The sequence below is a fragment of the Antechinus flavipes genome, chromosome 2 (assembly GCF_016432865.1).
Source record: "Antechinus flavipes isolate AdamAnt ecotype Samford, QLD, Australia chromosome 2, AdamAnt_v2, whole genome shotgun sequence".
Taxonomy (NCBI): Eukaryota; Metazoa; Chordata; class Mammalia; order Dasyuromorphia; family Dasyuridae; genus Antechinus; species Antechinus flavipes.
Genome location: NC_067399.1, coordinates 60943925 through 60966799, shown reverse-complemented (window position 1 = coordinate 60966799; position 22875 = coordinate 60943925). Strand labels below are relative to the sequence as shown.

At 36.8% G+C, this 22875-nt stretch overlaps 1 protein-coding gene and 1 long non-coding RNA gene across 3 annotated transcripts in view; both read right to left on the bottom strand.

The window, feature by feature from the left end:
- LOC127547910 (uncharacterized) overlaps positions 1–22875 on the bottom strand; it is a 351717-nt gene that overhangs the window by 242519 nt on the left and 86323 nt on the right. The window lies entirely within an intron of this gene.
- AGRP (agouti related neuropeptide) lies at positions 908–3346 on the bottom strand. Its single transcript, XM_051975020.1, has 3 exons — positions 2715–3346; positions 2048–2136; positions 908–1163 (listed from the first exon to the last, which is right to left on the bottom strand). The coding sequence occupies exons 1-3, from the start codon at positions 2917–2919 to the stop codon at positions 984–986; spliced, it is 474 nt and encodes a 157-aa protein (XP_051830980.1). The 5' UTR covers positions 2920–3346; the 3' UTR covers positions 908–983.

Sequence of the window (22875 nt, the reverse complement as noted above, 5' to 3'; positions counted from 1 at the left end):
GGACATACGACAACTCTGCGAGTTATTATTTTCCCCATTTAACAGCTGAGTCAACTGAGGCAGAGAGCTGCCGTGCCCGTGGTCACACGCAGCCGAGGACTGTCCGAGACTGATTCCCAAGTCCGGCGTTCTATTTATGTGCCGCTCGGCCGTAAGCAAGGGCTGGGTGACAAACAACCACTTGTCTAGGATGTTGGCGAGGGGATTAGGAGTTGGATTAGCTAGCCTCTGAGATACGTCCCAAATCTACAATACGGTAGTTTCTATAGATCGGGGTCAGTGCTTGTTTGTCCCATCTCACCTAATGCAATTATTGGTCTAAATCCAAGGTTCTTAATAAATACTTAGAAATACTTTTTCTTTAAATGCTGGGAAGAGAAGTTCCCCAGTGCTGATGGGCTGAATTATTTTTTTTTTTTTGGGGGGGGGGGCGGGGAGATGAGATAAAGGGCCAAGTGTGCATTTGGGGAAAATACTAGAAGAGATCCTGGGTTTGGAGTGGAATAAGCTTGGGTTCGAATGTCACCCAGCTGGCAAACTAACTTCCCTGAACTTTATCCTTCTTATTGGTAAAATGGGGGTGATATCTACCCTTCCCAAAGGTGTTTGTGGTTTTTGGTGGATTGTTTTGTAAGCCTTCGAAGCAATTTAAGTAATTGTGATAGGCTAAATCAGAAGGCAAAGGCAAGGATAAGTGTGCGGACCGGATAAGTTTCGGGAACGTTCCCGCTCGGCGGTGCTTGCCCCGCGTCTCCCCATCCCCAGTCCTATTTTGCCAAGCACGAAAACTCCGGCCGGCGCCCTGCCTCTGTCCGAGTCTAGGATTACCCAGCCCAGGGCCCGGGTTTGCTCCTGTTTGGGGCGGAATCCTGGGGTGGAGAATAAGGAAAAGCCGCACAGCCACGGGTTTCCTGCTTTGCTCTCGGGAGCCTTTATTGGCGCTCATACACGTCGGGCTTCCCGCTGCCCTCAGCCTAGCCCAGCTAATTGCGGCTGCAAGGGTAGTTGGTGCTGAGCTTGCGGCAGTAGCAGAAGGAGTTAAAGAAGCGGCAGTAACAGGTGGCGCACGGGTCGCAGCAGGGGACTTGGTGGCCCAGGCAGGACTCGAGAAGGCGGACACAGCGGCGGGGCGAGCGATCTTCGCGGCTCATGGGGCCGGGCATCTGGGGAGGTCGGAGAGGGGAGGGTTCAGAGGCTCAGACCACCGGCCTGGCAGTTAACTCACTGTTCTCAAGTCCCGAGAGGGGGCCGGAGCCACCACACGATCTTCTCAAATTTCGGAAGGAAGAAAAAAGGGGAGATCCCCATATTTCTAGGTTGGGAGATTGAGAACCGGAAGGGACCTCATCGCGATCAGAACTTCCTCTGCCCTCATTTCACAACGGGAGGGTGATTTACAGGAGGCAAAACAGCTAGTAAGTTTCTGAGAGAGTACAGCCCAGGAGGACCTTTGACTCCGTGTTATACCTGAAAGGGGGTTGGGGGTGGGGGAGTAATCGAGCCTTGGTTTAGCTCTGAAATTTCCTGATTCTAAGAAAAAGCCTCGTGGAATGTGCCTGTTGCCCCAAGGGAGCTCCACCAACCTTTTTCCTTTGTTGAAGACTTTCTCTCAGATCCTGAATTCGATACTTTACAGAGCACTTTTAAGATTTATAAAATACTTGCCTTGCATTGACATTTGTATCTTCCAACAAAGCCGTGAGGTAGCCATTACTGGATACAATTCAATTCAGCAAGAACTAAATTATTAGGGTCCTACTATGTGCTTAATAGATATGGAAGGAAAGATTTCAACTCAGTGTGATTCCTGACCCAAGCACTTTTTTCCCATCACACTGTCTTTTCTCTTACTACCTGTACAAACTCAGGCAAAGTGTTCAGTCTCTTTGAGACCATTTCCTCACCTAGACAGTCTCTTAAGATCTTTTCTTGTTCTAAGTTCTGTGACCTTAGGAGGAGATAGGAGCTTGAAGAAACTAAATGTTTTCTCCTTTCTGCCAGGAGCTTACACCTTGTGACTTTGTTTCTTCCCTGCAGGGATACTTACCCCAGGTGCCAGAGCCTCAGTGTCTTGCAGGAGGGATTCTTCTGCCAGCTCTGATGCCATCTGCTTCAGTTCTGGTTGTATCCCAGGGCCTGGCAGGAGAGAAGAGGTGAAGGGAAGGTAGTAGCCTACCTAGTCCAGTCCAACCCAGCCTGCCAGAAAATCCCTGGAGGGGGAGATTGGGCAAAGAAAAAAAAGAAAAAAAAAAAAAAAACACTAAGGAGAATGAAAAGGAGTGTGTAAGGGAGAAGATATAATCCAGTCCCAGGAGGACTTAGTTCTAAAGATGGGCTGCAGCCCCTAATTCCAATGTGGTTCAGAGGAAGAATACTGGGTTTGGGGACAGGCGGAACCTGGATTCAATTCCTGTTGAACAATATCAGAGCTGAGAAGGTCCTTCAAAGGTTTCATCTGGGAAGAAGCCTTAAGAAAGGGAAAAGGCAGAGCCAGAAGGAACATCTTTCTTGCTCAACCCTCCCATGTTACAGTGGATTACAGCGTAGGACTCTGAGTTGCATTAAATGATCTTAGAGATCTTTTCTAGCTTCTTAAGTGGGTAGACATGAGCCTTGAGAAAAAGGGGGAAAATCCTTAAATTTGATCTTTGTGGGCCTCAGAGGGAAATCTTTGTTCTCTTGGTTGTCCACAATCCTCAGGTTTCAGTACTGACCTGAGAGTCCCAGAGAGGTATCAGGAGCTGAGTGCAGGAGTCCAGGGTACAGAGCTTGACTTGACCTACTCAGTCTGGAGCCGATGGCATCTGGGTATTGCCGAGAGCTCTGGGCACCCAGGGTGATGGGAAATCCCTGCAGCAGCACAGCCCAACTCAGCAGCAAAGCATTCAACATGGTCTGGCATAGACATTGTGAAAACATGGACTCACCCTGTGCTGCAAGGGCTCCTGTGTCTCATAATGTTGTGCCACAGTTCCCTTTTATTGTCCTGACTCAATTTCCCTAAATTCTTCTGTCTCACTCCCTTTAGTTGCAAAACCCCCCTCCAGTTCATTAAGACTGATATAACTCAGAGCTAGTTACTCTAAAGTTATAAATTATAAATGTGTAATCTCAAGATAAGGGGGAGTTCAGACTTCCTGGCTCCTAATTCCTCCTAAATCATCAAGAATTTATGGTCCTATCCCAGACCCTGTCAGAACCCGATTGATAGTCTGTTCTAGCTCTCAGTGCTCTGCCTTCACCCCTGCCCCTGGAAGCTTGGAGCCATGTGCATATATATGTCATTGAGAACTCACATTGGCTGCTGGTTGCTTTGGACATCAACCCTGGGGGCATCGTACTCCCAGCACAATTTCCCTTTCAAATAAAATATGAAAACTCTCTAATCTCTATCTAGCTTCAGTTCCTCCAGCATTACAATAACTCTCTCCAAATCCCTAGTCTGCATTACTTAATACCCAGGACTCATACCCTCATCCCTGTAACTTCCCAGACATTAACCTTATGCCCCCACTACTGTCCCTGATCTTTACCATGAGTGGAATTCTTCTCTTTGAAGAAGTCACCACTGTTTCCCAGATAGCAATAATGGGGCTGGGGTCCCAAAGACCATTCCCCCCCCCCCATGTTGAATTTTAGAGGCTCAAGCCCAGGGGTCTCACCGCCTATGAATTTGTCCTTGTCCCTTTCTTTGTCCTTGGAGATATCCTCTTCCATCTGCCCTCCCAGCGGCCCCCCGTTTATATATCCAGGCCCTAATGAAGAGGCAGGCCACATGACTCCTTGGTGGGGTGGGGGAACGGAGGGGTCATGCGTGAGCCAGAGACAATGTGCCCTGAAGTTCCCACCCTCTCTGTCCTCAGAATGGGGGTGGGGTATTGTCCTAGGGTGGGCTGTACATGGGCTAGGGCTAGGAGCTACTCCCTTGGAGTCTGAAGCCTCTGCCCTTTGACCTCTCTCATCCTTGCTTTCAAAGCTGAATCAAAGCTAATTTGGGGTTCAGCCTAAGAACCTATGACAAAGAGGAGTCCGGGGTCCCCCATTCTTATGGATGTAAAAGGGGGCTGGTTAAATAGGGAATGGTCATGTTTCTCTGGACTGGGAGGAGGGAACAGGAAAGGAAGCAAAATAGTAGAATGAGGGGTATAGGCGTGATTAGGAGTAACAAGGCAGGCAGGCAGCAAAGAGCTTTTTAATTTGTGGCCACAATGCTATCCACCCACTCTACTTCAGAGCTTAGTAATCAAGGCCCTGGGCAACCTGTTCTATTTCCTCAGCTTCCAGGAAAACAGAATGAGAGAAAACTGTTGTCCCACACTGGGAGAGAGAAAAACCTTGGGGGAAATTGGAGGAGGGGTTTGTTGTGATGAAGGATCAATTGTTTGCTAGGGAACATACCCTGCTGCCATCCTCATTAACTACTAGCATGCTCCCTTGTCCCCCAACTCAGGTTTTCCTGGAAGCTAGGAAATGGAAAATAGAACAGGACATGCCATCCATGATTGAATATCCTGGAGCTGAGGCCTGCAACCCTAGATTAAAAAGCTTTCAGGGCTGCCTGTCTCATTGCTGCTAATGGACCCTAACCATTTGTTGTTAGCCACACCTTGAGCAGATCTTCAGAAGGGGGCTGGGGATCCAGGGCCCTCCCAGTTTCCAAGACTGACTGAAACCCTCACTCAGAGATCCTTGGGATATAAAGGAGTCCCACATTGTCAAAAATATTTCTCTTTGTACATAGATTTACCCATTCATGAAATAGGACCACAGAAAGCCTGGAGCTATTTTCAGCCCCAAGAGAAATAGGAAGAGAAGTTGGGGAGTAGTTTAAGAAGGGCGTATGAAGGTTTAGATGCTTTTTCCAAAAGTTCTATGTTTTTTGGAACAGACCCAATTTCAAATATCCAGTCCCATTATCACAATGAAAAAACTTCAAAAATACCACATTTCAGCAAATAGTAACTGGAAAAATAATAACACACACACACACACGTAGACATATAGGGTCAGCTAGGTGGTACAGTTGTTAGAGCTCAAACCTGGAGTCATAAAGACCAGAGTTCAAATTCTGCCTCATGAAACTTACTAACTTACTTGTTAAGTACTCTGCCTCACTTTTATTCTTCTGTTAAATAGGGATAATAATAGCATTCAACAATAGCTGTAAAAATCAAATGATATAATCATTATAAAGTGTTTGGGCACATCATAAATATTATATTAATATTAGGTATTATTATTAAGGGGCTGATCAGGAGAATTCCTGATTACTTTGACTAGTTGCCCCAATCAACCTAAGAGTTTATAAAGTTTGAGCTTTTGGAGCCATCCAAGGGATACCTCCTTAAGGAGAATGAAGCCATTACTATCTGTATCTTGTGGAAAGGACATAGACAATTCCTGATTGATTTTTAGTGATTCATGTGGCCTTCAAAGATGATCAGCCTTGAGTGATTCTGTAGGATCATCTCCTTTATAGTAGCCTGTGAAAGAAATCAGCAGTGTGGCCCTGGGCCTTGGTATCTAGAAGACAAAAGCATTTATTTATTTTATTTATTTATTATAGCTTTTTATTTACAAGATATAGGCATGGGTAATTTTACAGCATTGACAATTGCCAAACCTTTTGTTCCAATATTTCCCTTCCCCTTCCCCCTCCCCCAGATAGCAGGTTGACCAATACATGTTAAATATGTTAAAGTATAAATTAAATACAATATAAGTATACATGTCCTAACAGTTATTTTGCTATTCAAAAAGAATCGGACTTTGGAATAGTGTACAATTAACCTGTGAAGGAAATCAAAAATGCAGGCGGACAAAAATAGAGGGATTGGGAATTCTATGTAGTGGTTTATAGTCATCTCCCAGAGTTCTTTAGCTGGATGTAGCTGGTTCAGTTCATTACTGCTCTATTGGAACTGATTTGGTTCCTCTCATTGTTGAAGAGTCACATCCATCAGAATTGATCATCATATAGTATTGTTGCTATATATAGTATATAATGATCTCCTGGTCCTGCTCATTTCACTCAGCATCAGTTCATGTAAGTCTCTCCAGGCCTGACAAAAGCATTTAAGAACTTCTAAAGACCAAGCCCTAAGGATGCAAATAAAAGGGAAAAGAAAGGCAAGCACTGCCCTCAAAAAGCTTACATTCTAATCCAGAAAAGCCTAAAAGGGAGCTGAATAGCATAGCCTAGAAAGAAATGAAAATGGATCAGGTTGGGCCCCTCTCCTAAATGAAAGAACTGGGAGGATCTGGCCTTTGGGAGAACAGAGAGAGGCTAAGAAAGCCGCAGGGAATAATGGATGCTCCAGGGTGAGACTGTGGTTGAGACAGGATGGCTGCAAAGTCTAGAAAGTCAGAAGAGACTTGGATTCGAGAGGAGACTTAGATTTACATCCTGATACATCACTCAATATGTCCACGTCCCCAGGCAATGCTCTGATACCACAAGTGAGAAATATGAAATCTCTGTCAGGACAAAGACAAAAAACAAATAAAAGAGATCAATGATCAGTTTTCTACCCTTTTCTCCTCTTGCCCCTTTCTCGGTGTGCTGTGCATGTTTTATAGGGATAATCAGGTACCATATTGTAATTTGAGTTACATACATAAAGTCTTTACCCTTACTCCCCTTCCCTGCTGCTAGTACCCTCTCCCACAGTTAACTTGTATTTGTTTTGCATGTATTCATATTTATGGGGGCTGGCCAATGAAGACTCAGACCTAGAGTGAGCCTGCTTATGAAATAATAATGTTGATATGAAATAGGCGGACTAGGCTCTTAGAGGATCCCAGTCTCCAGAATACCTCCAGAGCTGGTATTCTCCTACTATTTCTGTTTCCCCGGGTGCTGGCCCCTTTAATTGGCTGCCATGCTAGAACTGAGTGTTCTTATTTAATACTCCCATGGGGGAACTTTGACCTTTCTCTTTCCAGGCTGTAATTAAGAGTAGGACTACTGTAAGCCTCTGGATGGAGAGAGAAAGAAAGGTAGAAGCAGTAGTGACCTTCTGCTACCCCACACGGTCTCAAGCAGGGTACCTCCTTCTGGTTCGGGGTCCATTAATTCTTGATCTTAGGTTGAGTCCAGGATATAAACTCTGACTAGAAGATAACCTTTTGAATTTCCAGAGGTCAAGGTGCACCAGAGATCCGCATAGTTTGCCAGTAGCTGAGCCCCATGAGGAATTGCTCAACTCACCGAGGCAGTGTATTAATGGTTGCCCAAGTAAACAAGGTGTCTTTTGGTTGTACCTCATGAGAGCAAAGGCTTTGTGACAAGCACCATAAGTCGAAGCCCATTGTCCCTAGCTAGGGTAGTCTGGGAGGTGGAAGCCAGACTTGTTATTCTGTTCTTTGTGTCTCTTCTGTTCTTGGTATATCTTCTCAGTAAATATCCCTTTGTAAAATCTAATTGATTTTAATTGGTTAAGTGATATTAGAGTGTTAATCACTCAATTAAATAATGATGTAAGGGAGATATTAACTTGATTAAAATGATACTGGAATGCTAATCACTTAGTGATATAAGGAAGATATTACTTGGCACTAGTGATTACTATTTGGGAAAATGCACTAGAACAGGAGCTTGAGCCAAAAGAATTAGAAAGATATAGCTGGAAAAACCTGGGAAGACTTAAATGAACTGATGAAAAGTAAAATGTCATTCATTCATGTCTGATTGTATATGCCTGCTGCAAGTCTCAACCTATTGCTCCTTGTTGGAGCAGGTTAAAAGGCCTTAGCACAAAAAAAAAAAAAAAAAAAAAAAGCAATGACAAAGGAAGAATATATTAAGCACCTATTATGTGCAGGTATTTTGCTAAATATGTGGATAGATACAAAGACAAAAAAGAAATGGTTCCTGCCCTCAAAGTCTTACATTCTATTAAAGGAGCTATGGATTGGTAAAAACATTTTGAAAAGCAATTTGTAACAAGTCCTAAATGTTCTGAAATTGTGTATTCTCTTTGACCCAAATATGTCTCTACTTCTCTATATCCTAAAGAGATCAAAGAAAGAAAGGACTCATGTACAAAATATATTTACAGCTGCTCTTTTTCGTCATAACCACAAACTGGAAAACAAGTTGGAGTGGGAGGGGTAGAGGCAAGGGGATAATCAAATTAGCAAGAATTTATCAAACACTTACTATATGCCAAGTACTGTGCAGCTATATGATGCAGTAGATAGGTGACAGGCCAACAGTCAGAAGATCTAAATTTAAATCCAGCCTCAGATACTTATTAATTGTGTGACCCTGGGCACGTCACTTAACTTTTGTTTGCTTCAGTTTCTTTATCTATAAAATGAACTGCAGAAGAAAATAATAAATCACTTCAGTATCTTTGCCAAGAAAACCCTAACTGGAGTTAAGCTCTGAGGATACAAAGAAAAGTAAAAACCAAAAACCATAAAACCTCCAAGTTATTCCATACTCTGAAAGACTTGACATTCTAGTGAACAAAACTAGGACAGTATTTATTGACCACACCACTATAAAGAAAAACAATTTTGAAAGACATTAGAACTCTGAATAATGCAATGATAAACCAGGGATCCAGAGGACTAAAGATGAATCATACCACCCACCTCCTACCAGAAAGCTGATGGACTTAAAATGCAGAATGAGGCATATTATTAGGGATGGTTCATGTGGAAATTTGTTTTCCTGGACTATATGTATTTGTCATGAGGGTTTTGTTTTTTCTTCTCTTATTTATTGTTCAATTGAGAGAAGGGACAATGGAACAGTCTTTTTAAAAAATAATATTTTATTCCCCCGAATTATATGTAATAACATTTTAAAATATATTTTTAAGTTTTGAGTTCTAAATTCTAACTCTCTCTTTCTTCTTCCCCCCCCCAAAATGGTAAACAATATGATTCACAATGTACAATCTGATATACAATGTACAATCATGTAAGACTCCATATCATTCATCTTGTGCAAAAAGACTTGAGCAATAAAAAAAGAAAGGAAAGAAGGAAGAAATGAAGGGAGAAGAGAGAGAGGAAGGAGGGAAAGAAGGAAGGAAAGAAGGAAGAAAGAAGAAAGGAAGGAAGGAAGGAAGGAAGGAAGGAAGGAAGGAAGGAAGGAAGGAAGAAAAGAAGGAAGGAAAGAAGAAGAAAAGGATGGGAGGGAGGGAGACAGAGAGGGAAGGAAGGAGAGAGGGAGGAAGGAAGAAAGAGAGAACGGAAGAAAAAAGAAAGGAAGGAAGGAAGAAAGGAAGGAAGGAAATGGTATGATTCAATCTGTATTCCGATACCATCAGTTCTCTCTCTGGAAGTGGATAAGATTTTTCATCATGAGTCCTTTAGGATTGTCTTGGATCATTGTATTGCTAAGATTATCCTAGTTATTCACAATTCTTTATTATGCAATATTGCTGTTACTGTATACAAAGTTCTGTTGGTTCTGCTCACTTCACTTTGTATCAGTTCATATATAAAATCAGTTCCAGGATTTTTTGAAATCATTCTGTTCTTCATGTCTTATAGCACAATAATATTCCATAATATCATATACCACAACTTACTCAACTATTCCTCAATTGATGGGCATCCCCTCAATTACCAATTCTTAACTATTACATAAAGAGCTACTATAAATATTTTTGTATAAAAAGATCCTTTCCCCCCTTTTTAAAAATTTCTTTGGGGTGAAGACCTAGCAGTGGTATTGCTGAATCAAAAGGTATATACAATTTTATAGCCCTTTGGGTATAGATCCAAATTGTTCTCCAGAATGATTGGATCAGTTTAGTATTCTACCAGCAATTCATTAATGTCCTAGTTTTTCCACATTCTCAATAACATTTATCATTTTTATTTTCTGTAACATTAGCCAGTCTGAGAGGTGTGAGGTAGTACCTCAAAAATATTTTAATTTGCTTCTGTCTAATCAATAGTGATTTAGAGTATTTTTGCATAACTATAAATAGTTTTAATTTCTTTATCTGAACGTTATCTGTTCATATACTTCAACTATTTATCAATTGAGAAATGATTTATATTCTTATAAATCTAACAGTTATATATTTGATAAATAATGACTTCATCAGAGATACTCTGAATTTTTTCCAAGTTTTTTTTGTTTTTCTTCTATTTTGATTGTATTGATTTTGTTTATGCAACATCTTTAACATTTTATATAATTAAAATAATTAAATTTTTACATTTCATAATGCTTTCTATATCATGATAGTTTGGTCCTAAATGCTTTCCTTATTCACAGAATTGACAGGTAAAATATCCTATGCTGTCCTAATTTACTTATGGTATCACCCCTTATGTGCAAATCATGTACTCATTTTGACCTTATCTTGGTATGTGGTGTGAAACTTTAGTCTATATTTGATTTCTGCCATGTTGTTTTCCAATTTTCCCAACAATTTTTGTCAAATAATGAGCTCTTTTTTTTTTTCAAAAGCTTGGATTTTAGGGTTTAATCAAACATTGGATTACTATGGTCATTTTGTTTATTTAAATTATTCCACTGATTCACAACTCTATTTCTTAGACAAACCAATTTCTTAGTTTTGATAATTACCACTTTATAATATAGTTTGAGATGTAGTACAAAAAATAATAAATTCTAATAAAATAATTTTAAGAAAAATCTAAATAAAAATAAAGTTATTCCCATAATGTATGGGACAGTGAACCCAAATTAAAATCAGAGACTTTCAGAGTAAGAAAAAGTTAAAAAAAAAAAAAGGGGGGGGGGAGGGTATTATGATTTCTTGAGAAAGGGCATCTTCCAGTGGACAGAGTATCAGTTAAAGGAGTACAAAGCAAAAACTGCAAAACACAAGAGTAAATAGTTCCCTGAAACAGAGGTGCCCCTCTCTTTTCCACCATTATTTGGGGGAGTCTGGGCTTATATTCTAAAAGTGGAAATCTATCCCAGAAACAAAAGAATAAATTGCTTTTAAAAGAAGTACTTAAATGCTAATTAAGAGTTGGGGGAAACAGGAGAGGAATGTTCATTCAAGACAATCCAACACCTGCAGCTTTTTAGCTATAGCTCAACTTGTTATTGCTAAAGTCTCAAGTCAACTTATTAAGGCATAAGTTAAGGCCATATTCCCATGAAAGGGTCTTCCCTTAATTCATCCCATACACACAATAAGCAAGGTGTGCTTTATCCATTCCATAAGTTCACTTTAATAGTATCATCATCAAGCCCAGAAGGAGGAGTAAAGGCAGGGACTCATCCAAGTTTTCTCCCAAACCCTTCTAAAAACCTTTAAATAATGACCCTAAACAAATTCTAGAGCATCAGAACCCACAAAAGATGGCATTTTCCAGCCCAGAATAACTTAGAGATTCAGCAGGAAAAGTGTGTCACATCAGGGTGAGAATGGAGCGCAGTCTGGCATAGACCCCCACAATGAAGTCTCCCAAACTAGTAAAAATCCTTGGGGCCTCTGATTCAGTAGAAGTTTCTAGACTTCTTAACCCACAGACACCAAAGACAACTTAGAAGACTAAAAGAAAAGATTTGGTGCCCTAAACTGAGAGTGGAGCACAGTCTAGCATAGACCATACCAGCCTAACCCCAGCCCCAGCACATTAGGAACAACCTTGGGAGCCTTTGAATTAGTAGGGGCTGCTTCCAGAGATCTTCCTATACAGATGGTAAGGAGGTCAAATAGCTGGTCAGAAGAATATTACAGGAGACTTTTTGCTAGCACTGAGGCAGTTCTCTATTGATTAGCCCATACTCAGATCCAGGATACAGTCCTGCCTCACAGTCTGCAAGAAGGAACTAGTACACTAGAACGTATAGCCACAGTGGAGTGGGAATCCTCCTCACAATTCCAGGGCAAAAAAGGGTGCACATGGTTGCTCATAGACCAGAGCACAGGCCAGGAGAATAGTAAAAAAAAAAAAAAAAAAAAAAAAAAAACTCTTTTTAGATCATACCCCCTTGGAAAAACTAAAAACCTACAAGTCCCTAGAAGGATCTTTGAAAACACTTGCATAAAATTCCTGAAGCCTGGGACATTGCACCCTTCACCCTGGAAACAGAGTCCTATTTTAAGAAAGACTTAATTAGTCTAAGTAATAGGCTGAAAAAATGAGTAAACAACAGAAAACTATTCTGACCATAGTTACTGTGGTGACGAAGTAGATCAAAAAACATACTTAAAAGAAGATAACAAGGTCAAAATCCCTATATCTGAAACCTCCAAGAAAAATAAGAATTGGTCTCAGACCATGGAAGAGCTCAGGAGGAAATTTAAACATCAAATAAGATAGAAGAAAAACTGGGAAAAGAAATGAGAGTGATACAAAAGGAAATGTAAAAAGCCAATGAGAGGAAGAATGCCTAAAAAAGAAAAATTGACCAAATGGAAAAGGAAATTGACCAAATATAAAAGTTCACCAAAGAATATAATCCTTAAAAATTAGCATTGAGCAAATAGAAGCTAATGACTTTATGAGAAATCAAGAAACAATAAAACAAAATCCCAAAAATTAAAAAATAGAGAACAATGTGAAATATCTCATTGAAAAAACAACTGACCTGGAAAAGAGATCCAGGAGATGTAATTTTTAAATTATTGGACTATTGAAGGCCATGATCAAAAAAAGAGTTAGACATCATCTTTCAAGAAATTATCAAGGAAAACTATCCTAATATTCTAAAACAAGTTGATAAAATAGAAATCGAAAGAATTCACTGATCGCCTCCTGAAAGAGATCCCTAAATGAATACTCCCAGGAATATTATAGCCAAATTCCAGATCTCCCAGATCAAGCAGAAGATATTGCAAGTATTCAGAAAGAAACAATTGGAGTAGAGTGGAGCCAAAGTCAGAATAACACAAGATTTAGTAGCTTCTATATTAAAGGATCAGAGTGCTAGGGATATGATATTCTGGAGAGCAAAAAAGCTAGAATTGCAACTAAGAATCACCTACCCAGAAAAACTGAGTATAATCCTTCAGGGAAAAGTGGATATTCAATGAAATAGAGAAATGTCAAGCATTCATGGTGAAAATACCAGAGCTGAATAGAAAATTTGACTTTCAAATACAAGACATAAGAGAAGCATAAAAAGGTATCCAGGAGAGGGACATCATAAGAGATTTAATAAGGATAATCTGTTTACAATTCTACATGGGAAGATGATACTTGTGAGTCATAAAAACTTTCTCATTTTTAGGGCAGTTAGAAGGAGTGTACATAGAAGGCACGGATGTGAGTTGAATATGAAGGGATAATATATTTTTTAAAATTAAGGTTGAGAGAAGATTGTAGTGGGAAAAAGGGAAAGGGAAAGTAGAATGCTATAAATTATCTGCCATAAAACAGTCAAAAAAAAAAAAAAAAAGCTTTTACAAGGGAAGAGGAGAGAGGGAGCGGGAGTGAGTTAACCTATTCTCATCAGAATTGGCTCAATGAATAACATACTAAATTGGATATAGAAATCTCTTACCTTAGCAGTTCTTTTTATGGTGGCAAAGAATTGGAAAATGAGGAGATGCCCATCAATTAGAGAATGGCTGAATAAGTCATAGTATGTGTGTGTAATAGAATATTATTGTTCTATAAAAAATTATGAAGAAGCTGATTTTAGAAAGACCTGAAAAGATTTACACGAACTGATGTTAAATGAAACAAATAGAACCAGAAAAACAGTGAACACAGTAACAGCAAGATTGTACAATAATCAACTATGAAAGACTTGGTTCTTCTCAGCAGCTCTGTGATCCAAGGAAATCCCAATAAACTTTGGATAGAAAATGTCATCTGCATCCAGAGAAAACACTATAGAGAATGAATGTAAATCAACACATGCCATTTCACTTTTCTTTTCTTTTTCTTCTGTTTTCCCTCCTCATTGTTTTTCCCTTTGTTTCTGATTTTTTTTCTCCCAACATGATTCCATAAAGAAATGTGTATTTAAAAAAAATCAATGCCCATGTATAACCAGAAAAAAAAGAAAACAATAATTTTTTTTTTAAAAAATCTCTTATTCTGCAGGAAAGTAGAAGGAGGTGAAAAGCATTGGGGAAACAAAGATATAAAAATACAGTCCTTATTCTCAAGGATTTCACAGTCTAGTGGGAGTAACAACACACAAGTAACATGAACATGCAGCATAAATACAACCTAATTTCAGGAGGAAGGTACAAGTGTTATATATTGCACATATTTACAGACTTTTTAAATATATCAATCAGTTATGTTAATTTTATTCTTTTACATTAAAAATGTTTTAAAAAATATGAGATAGTTCTCTGGGAAGGTTTAGGGGAGGAACATGGCAGGAGAGAGTTATGGTAATATAAGAAAAATTTAAAAACAGCAATATGACACATAAAATTTAAGTTACATTACATTTATGCAGGAGTTCCAGAAAAACTAATTTAAAAATTAATATTTTTAAAAGTGTTGAGCCATACAGCTTCATACTATTGTAACAGAAGATAGTATGAAGCTGTATAGCTCAATACATTTTTAAATTAATTTTTTCTCAATTGCATATAAAAATAATTTTTAACATTCATGTTTTTTAAATTTTTAGTTGTAAATTCTCTCTCTCTTCTTCTCCTACCTCTCCATTGAGAAGGGAAGCAATTTAATATAGGTTATACATACTGAGTATACTCAGTATGTATAACTGAGTCATGAAAAAAATATTTCTATATTGGTGACATTGTAGAAGAAAACAACAATAAAAGAAAAATAAAAATTTTTTTAAAAATTGTTTTGATCTGAATTCAGACTCCATCAGTTCTTTTTCTGGAGATGAATGGGATTTTTCATCATGAGTTCTTTGGAATTATCTTGGATAAGTTTATTGCTGAGAACAGCTAAATCATTTACAATTGATCACTTTACAATAATGTTGTTACTATAAATACTCTTCTCCTGATTCTGCTCACTTCACTGTGCATCATATCATGTAAGTCTTTGTAAGTTTTTCTAGAAGCATCCTGCTTGTCATTTTTTGTTAGCCCAATAATATTCCATCACAAACATATATCACAACTTGTTTAGTCACTACCAAATTGATGGGCATCCCTTCAATTTCTGATTTTTTGACACCATGAAAAGAGATGCTATAAATATTTTTATACATGAAGATACTTTTCCACTTAAAAAAAATCACTTTGAGATATAAAGCTAGTAGTGGTATTGCTGGGTTAAAGGGTATGATTTTATATCCCTTTGGCAAAGTTCCAAATTGCTTTCCAAGATGACTGAATCTGTTTACAACTCCACCAACAATGCTTTAATGTTTTGCTTTTCCACATCCCCTCCAACATTTGTCATTTTTCCTTTCTATGTCATATTAGCCAATCTGAAAGATTTGAACTGGTATCTCAGAGTTGTTTTATTTGTATTTCTCTAATCAATAACTATTTTTTTATATGACTATATATAACTTGATTTCTTGTGAAAACTACTTTTTTGTATTCATTGGTCATTTATCAATTGGGAAATGACTTATTTTTATAAATTTGACTTAGTTCTCTATATATCTGAGAAATGGGATCTTTATCAGAGAAATTTGCTATGAAATTTTTTCCATAGTTATTATTTCAATGTATTTCTCTCTAGCCTATTCCCCCGTTTATTTTTCTATTTCTCCTTTCATCCTATTCCTCTTCAAAAGTGTTTTGCTTCTGACCTCCCCAAAACTTACCTTTCTTTTATTAGGACAGCCCTCTTCTCTTTACCCCCTTGTTTTCATATTTTCCTAGAGAGTGAGATAAATTTCTATATCCAACTGAAGGTGTATATTATTCCCTCTGAGCCAATTCTGATCAGAGTAAGTTTCAAGTTTTGTCTACTTCTCCCCACCCCCAACTTCCATTTAATTTAAAAACTCTTTTGTGCCTTTTTTATGTGAGATCATTTATTCCATTCTACCTCTCCCTCTGGATCCCTCTTTCTTTCCCCTGATTTCATTTTTTAGATATCATCCCAACATATTCAACTTACACCCATGCTTTTGTCTATGAATACCCTTAATTGCCCCAATAATGGGAAAGTTCTTAAGAGTTACATGTATCATTTTCCCATCTAGGAATGTAAACAATTTAACTTTATTGAATCTCTTGTGCTTTCTCTTTGCTATTTATCTTTTCATGCTTCTTTTGAGTCTTCTGTTTGCATGTCAGATATTCTATTTAGCTCTGGTCTTTTCATCAGGAATTCTCAAAAGTCCTCTATTTAAATATCCACTTTTTCCCCTGAAGAATTATATTTAGTTTTGCTGGATAAGTGATTCTTGTTTGTAATTCTTGCTCTTTAGCCTTCCAGAATATCATATTCTAAGCATCCCATTCCTTTATTATAGAACCTGATAAATCTTGTATGATCCTGACTATGGCTCCATAATATTTGGTATTTCTTTCTAGCTGTTTAAAATATTTTCTCTTTGATCTAGAAGATCTGAAATTTAACTATGATATTTCCGGGAGTTTTCATTTTGGGATCTCTTTTAGGAGGTGATCAATGAATCCTTTCATGATCGAAGATACTAGAGCAGTTTTCCCTGATAATTTCTTGAAATATTGTTTAGGCTCTTGATCAAAGAATATCATAGTTTTCAGGCAGTCCAATGATTCTTAAATTCTGTCTCCTTGTCTATTTTCTATGCCAGTTGTTTTTCTGATGACACATTTCATATGCTCTTCTATTTTTCATTCTTTTGATTTTGTTTTATTGTTTTTTGATGTCTCATGTAGTCACTAGCTCCCACTTGGCCAATTTCAATTTTTAAGGAGTTACTTTCTTCAGTGAAATTTTAAGTCTTTTCTTCAATGAGTTTTTTGTATCTCCATTCCCATTTGAGCTATTCTCCTTTTTTTTTTGTTTATTAAAGCTTTTTATTTTCAAAACATATGCATAGATAATTTTTCAACATTGACCCTTGCAAAACCTTGTGTTTTAAATCCCCCCCTTCTTCTCACCCCCTCTCCTAGATGGCAAGTAATCCAATATATGTTAAACATGTGTAATTCTTCTGTACATATTTTTTAAATAATTATCATGCTGCACAAGAAAAATCAGATCAAAAAGGGGGAAATGAGAAAAAAATGCAAGCAAACAACCACAAAAAGAGTGAAAATACTATGTTGTGATCCTCAATCAGTTCCCCCAGTCTTCTCTCTGGTGCAAATGGCATTCTTCATCACAAGACCATTGGAACTGGCCTGAATCATCTCATTGTTGAAAAGAGCCATGTTCATCACAATTGATCATCATATAATCTTGTTGCTGCCATGTACAATGATCTCCTGATTTTGTTTGTTTCACTTAACATCAGTTCATGTAAGTCTCTCCAGGCCTCTCTGAAATTATCTTGTTGATCATTTCTTCTAGAACAATAATATTCCATAACATTCATATATCATAACTTATTCAGCCATTCTCCAACTGATGGCCATCCACTCAGTTTCCAGTTTCTTGCCACTTAAAAAGGGCTGCCACAAACATTTTTGCATATGTGGATCCCTTTCCCTCCTTTATGATTTCTTTGGGATACAAGCCCAGTAGAAACACTTCTAGATCACAGGGTATGCATAGTTTGATAACCCTTTGGGCATAATTCCAAATTGCTCTCCAGTATGGTTGAATCAGTTCACAATTCCACCAACTAAAGTATTAGTGTCCCGGTTTTCCCACATTTCCTCCAACATTTGTCATTATCTTTTCCTTTCATATTAGCCAATCAGAGGTATGTAGTGGTACCTCAGAGTTGTCTTAATTTACATTTCTCTGATCAATGGTGATTTAGAGTACCTTTTCATATGACTAGAAATGATTTCCATTTCTTCACATGAAAATTGTCTGTTCATATCCTTTGACTATTTATCATTTGGACAATGGGTTGAATTCTTATAAATCTGAGTCAATTCTTTATATATTTTAGAAAGGAGGCCTCTATCAGAAACCTTGGATGTAAAAATTTTTACCAGTTTATTGCTTCCCTTCTACTCTTGTCTGCATTGGTTTTGTTTGTACAAAAACTTTTTAACTTAGCATAATTAAAATTATCTATTTTGCATTCAATAATGTACTTCAGTTCTTCTTTGGCCACAAATTCCTTCCTTCTCCACAGATCTGAGAGGTAAACTATCCTTTGTGCTTCTAATTTGCTTATGATATCACTCTTCATGTCTAAACCATGAACTCATTTTGACCTTATCTTAGTAAATGGTAGTAGATGTGGGTCAAACTCTAGTTTCTGCCATACTAATTTCCAATTTTTCCCAGCAGCTTTTATCAAATAATGAGTTCTTATTCCCAATACTGGGGTCTTTGAGTTTGTCAAACACTAGATTACTATAGTCACTGACTATTTTGTCCTGTGAAACCTAACCTATTCCATTGATTGACTATGCTATTTCTTAGCCAGTATCAAATGGTTTTGATGATCGTTACTTTATAATATAGTTTTAGGTCTGGTACAATTAGGCCACCTTCATTTGCATTTTTTTCATTAATTCCCTTGAAATTCTTGACCTTTTGTTCTCCCAGATGAAGTTTGTTATTATTTCTTCTAGATCTGTAAAATAATTTCTTGGGAGTTTGATTTATATGGCACTGAATAAGTAGATTAATTTAGGTAGTACTGATATTTTTATTATATTTGCTTGGCCTGCCCATGAGCACTTGATATTTTTGTAATTGATTAGATCTAACTTTATTTGTGGGGAAAGTATTTTGTAATTGTATTCATAGTCTCTGACTTTGTCTTGGCAGATAGACTCCCAAATAGTTTATATTATTTACAGTTATTTTAAATGGAATTTCTCTTTTTATCTCTTGCTGCTGAACTTTATAGGTAATGTATAAAAATGCTGATGATTTATATGAATTTATTTTGTATCCTGCAATGTTGCTAAAGTTGTGAATTGTTTCTAGTAATTTTTTATTTGATTCTGTAGGGTTCTTTAAGTATACCATCATATCATCTGCAAAAGAGTGATAATTTGGTTTACTCATTACATACGCTAATTCCTTTAATCTCATTTTACTTGGTGATGGTTTTACATAGATGCTACTGATCATTTTAAGGAAAGCTCCATTTATTCCTATACTTTCTAGTGTTTTTAATAATAATGGGTATTGGATTTTGCCAAATGCTTTTTCTGCATCTATTGAGATAATCATATGATTTTTGTTAGTTTGGTTATTAATATAATCAATTATGTTAGGAGTTTTCCTAACATTGAACCTGCCCTGAATTCCTGGTGTAAATCCTACTTGGTCATGGTGTATTATCCTGGGGATGACTTGCTGTAATTTCTTTGCTAATATTTTAAATAAGATTTTTGCAACAAGATTCATTAGGGAAATTGGTCTTTGGAACAATTTTTCTTTCTCTATTTTGACACTACCTGGTTTTGGTACAGCACCATATCTATGTCATAAAATGAATTTTGTAGGACTTCTTCATTCTGTACTTTTTCAAATAGTTTGCATAGTATTAAAATTAATCATTCTTTAAATGTTTGGTAGAATTCCCATGTAAATCCATCTGGCCCTGAAGATTTTTTCTTAGGGAGTTGATTAATAGCTTGTTCAATTTCTTTTTTTTTTTTTTAAGTAATTTATTTATATAAATAATTTATTTCCTCTTCTGTTAATCTGGGCAATCTATATTTTTGCAAGTATTCCTCCATTTCATTTAGATTACCAGATTTATTGACATATCGTTGGGCAAAATAATTCCTAATTATTGCTCTAATTTCCTCTTCATTGGTGGAAGTTCTACCTTTCATTTTTGATAATAATAATTTGATTTTCTTCTTTCCTTTTTCTAATCAAATTAACTAAAGTTTTATCTATTTTGTTGTTTTTTTAAATTAAAACCAACTCTTAGTTTTGTTTATTAATTCAATAGTTTTCTTACTTTCAATTTTATTAATCTCTCCTTTTATTTTAAGAATTTCAAATTTGGCATTTACTTGGGGTTTTTAATTTGTTCTTTTTCTAACTTCTTTAGTTGCAAGCCTAATTCATTGATCTTCTCTTTCTCTATTTTATGCAAGTAAGCATCTAGAGATATAAAATTTCCCCTAATAGTTGCTTTGGCTTCTTCCCCTAAATTTTGGTATGTTGTCTCATTATTGTCATTTTCTTGAATGAAATTATTGTGTTTACTATTTGTTGTTTCACCCACTCATTCTTTAGGATTAGATTATTTAGTTTCCAATTAATTTTTGGTCTATTTTCCCTTGGCCTTTTATTACATGTAATTTTTATTGGATCATCATCTGGAAAAATTCATTTATAATTTCTGCCTTTTTGCATTTTATTTTATCTTATGCTTTAATACATAATCAATTTTTGTATAGGTTCCATGTACTGTCTCCATTCAATTTTCTCCAGGAATCTTATCATATTTAACTTTTCTAGAATTCTATTTACCTCCTTAACTTCTTTCTTATTTATTTTGTGGTTCAATTTGTCTAGTTCTGAGAGAGCAAGGTTCAGTTTCCCCCACTAGTATAGTTTTGCTGTCTAATTTTTCTTGCAGCTCTCTTAATTTCTCCTCTAGGAATTTGGATACTATACCACTTGGTACATATATGTTTAGTATTGATACTACTTCATTATCGATGGTACCTTTTAATAGGATGTAAGTTCCTTTCTAGTCTCTTTTAATTAGAGCTATTTTTGCTTTTGTTCAATCTGAAATCAAGATCATTACCCCTGCTTTTTTTTTTTTTTTACTTAAGTTAAAGCATAATAGATTCTGCTCCAATCTTTTATCTTTACTCTGAATGTATCACTCTACTTTAAATGTGTTTCTTGTAAACAACAAATTGGAGGATTCTGGTTTTTAATCCAGTCAGTTATCTGCTTCTGTTTTATGGGAGAGTTTGTCCCATGCACATTCACATCTAAAATTACTAATTCTGTATTTCCTGCCATCTTGTTTTCCCCCAGTAAATTTCTCTTTCCTTTCCCCCTTTCCTTTCTCTCCAATGATACTTCTGACCACCCCCTTCCTGAAACAGCTCTCTCCTTTTACAGCCCCTCCCCCTTTCTTGTACTTTTCTCCTTCTGGTCTCCCTTCTATTAGCCTCCCCCTATTAGCCTCCCCTTTTTTTCTCCCTTCTACCCTCTTAGGGATTTCCTCTTAGGATGAGACAAGCTTCTCTATGAAGATAAATGTGTTTGATATTATCTCTTTGAGTCAAATCTGATGAGAGTAAGATTTACACAATGCTCACTCCCTCCCTTCTTTTCTTCAATTGTAATAGGTACTTTTTGCCCCTTCATGAGATATAATTTATCCCAGTCTAACAATGTTTTCCTTTTCTTCCAATAGAATCACTTTTCCTTCTCTAGTTTTTTTTATATCGCCATAATAAAATCAAATTATACCTGTACTCTTTAAGTATATCCATAACAGAGATATAGATCTCAAGAGTCAAACATCATCTTCCCATATAGGGATATCAGCTTTTTAACTTTTAAAAGAAAGTCCTTTTTTTCCCTTTTTACCATTTTATGTTCTCTAGAGTACTGTATTTGAAGATCAAATTTTTTATTTACCTCTGGTCTTTTTATCAGAAATAAATGAAATTCATCTGTTTCATTGAATGTCTATCTTTTTCCCTGAAAGATAATGCTCAATTTTGCTGGATAGTTAATTCTTGGTTGAAATTCAAGTTCCTTTGCCTTTTGGAATATCAGATTTCATGGCCTTCAATCCTTTAAAGTGGAAGCTGCTAGATCCTAGGTAATCCTGATTGTGGCTCCTCGATATTTGAATTGTTTCCTTCTGGCTGCTTGTAATATTTTCTCCTTGATTTGATAGTTCTGAAATTTAGCTACAATGTTCTTTGGAGTTTTCATTTTGGGGTCTCTTTCAGGAGCTAATCAGTGAATTCTTTCAATAGCTATTTTACCTTCTGATTCTAGGACATTAGAGAAGTTTTCCTTGATGATTTTCTGAAAGATGATATCTAGGCTCTTTTTTTCATCTGTTTTCAGGAAGTCCAATAATTCTTGTATTGTCTTTTCTTTTCCAGGTAAGTTATTTTTCCAGTGAGGTATTTTACATTTTCTTCCATTTTTGGAGGGTTTTTTTTTTTGTTTTGTTTGCCTGATTCTCGAAGTCTCATTGAGTCATTTACTTCCATTTGTTCAATTCTAATTTTTAGTGAAGTATTTTCTTCAGTTAGCTTTTTTTATCACTTTTGTATTTGGCCAATTGAACTTTTAAATGAGGCCTTTTGTTTATTGCATTTTTTTTCCATTTCACAAATTCTTTTTCAATGAATTGGTTTCTTTTTCATATCTATTTTGTAAAGAGTTATATGGTTTTTTTTCACCATTTAATCAAATCTATTTTTTAAGGAGCTTTCTTCAGATAATTTCTGTGTTTCCTTTTCCAAATTCTCTTGCAAAGTTCCCATCTCCCCATTTTTCTTCTAACTTTCTTTTTAAGATCCTTTTTTTTATTTTTCCAAGAGAGCTTTGTGAGATGGGGAGGAGGAAGAGAGCAACTCATATCACCCTTTGGAACTTCATCAGGAGATGATTTGCCTTTAGAATCCTCAAGGTTTGAGATATGTTCTTCTCTTTCTTCATAAAAGTTATCTATGGTCAGATTTTGCTTTTTTGCTTATTTTTTTAAAGGCTGGGTTCTGCTCTTAGGACAAAGGGGAGATTGTCTCAAGCTTCCTCTATGGGCAACAGCTTCTTTAGGTCTTGGGGCCAATGCTGCTGACTGACTTCTGGGGCTGGATAGGCATGGCTAGGTCCCAAAGTTTTCTGGGGTTCAGAGGGTCACTATTTGCCTTTTGTATTTGCTTTGGATGTCTCACAGTTAATCTGCTGACCCACTGGCTTGTAACTAGAACAGAATAGCTAATG

Bases quoted from the DNA above. Each gene is read 5' to 3' on its own strand.
- AGRP (XM_051975020.1), bottom strand. From the start codon at position 2,919: ATGTTTTCACAATGTCTATGCCAGACCATGTTGAATGCTTTGCTGCTG. The intron at 2,137-2,714 runs GTCAGTACTGAA...CTCTCCTGCCAG, and splicing joins TACCTCTCTGGGACTCTCAG to GCCCTGGGATACAACCAGAA. The intron at 1,164-2,047 runs GTAAGTATCCCT...CGACCTCCCCAG, and splicing joins CTGAGGCTCTGGCACCTGGG to ATGCCCGGCCCCATGAGCCG.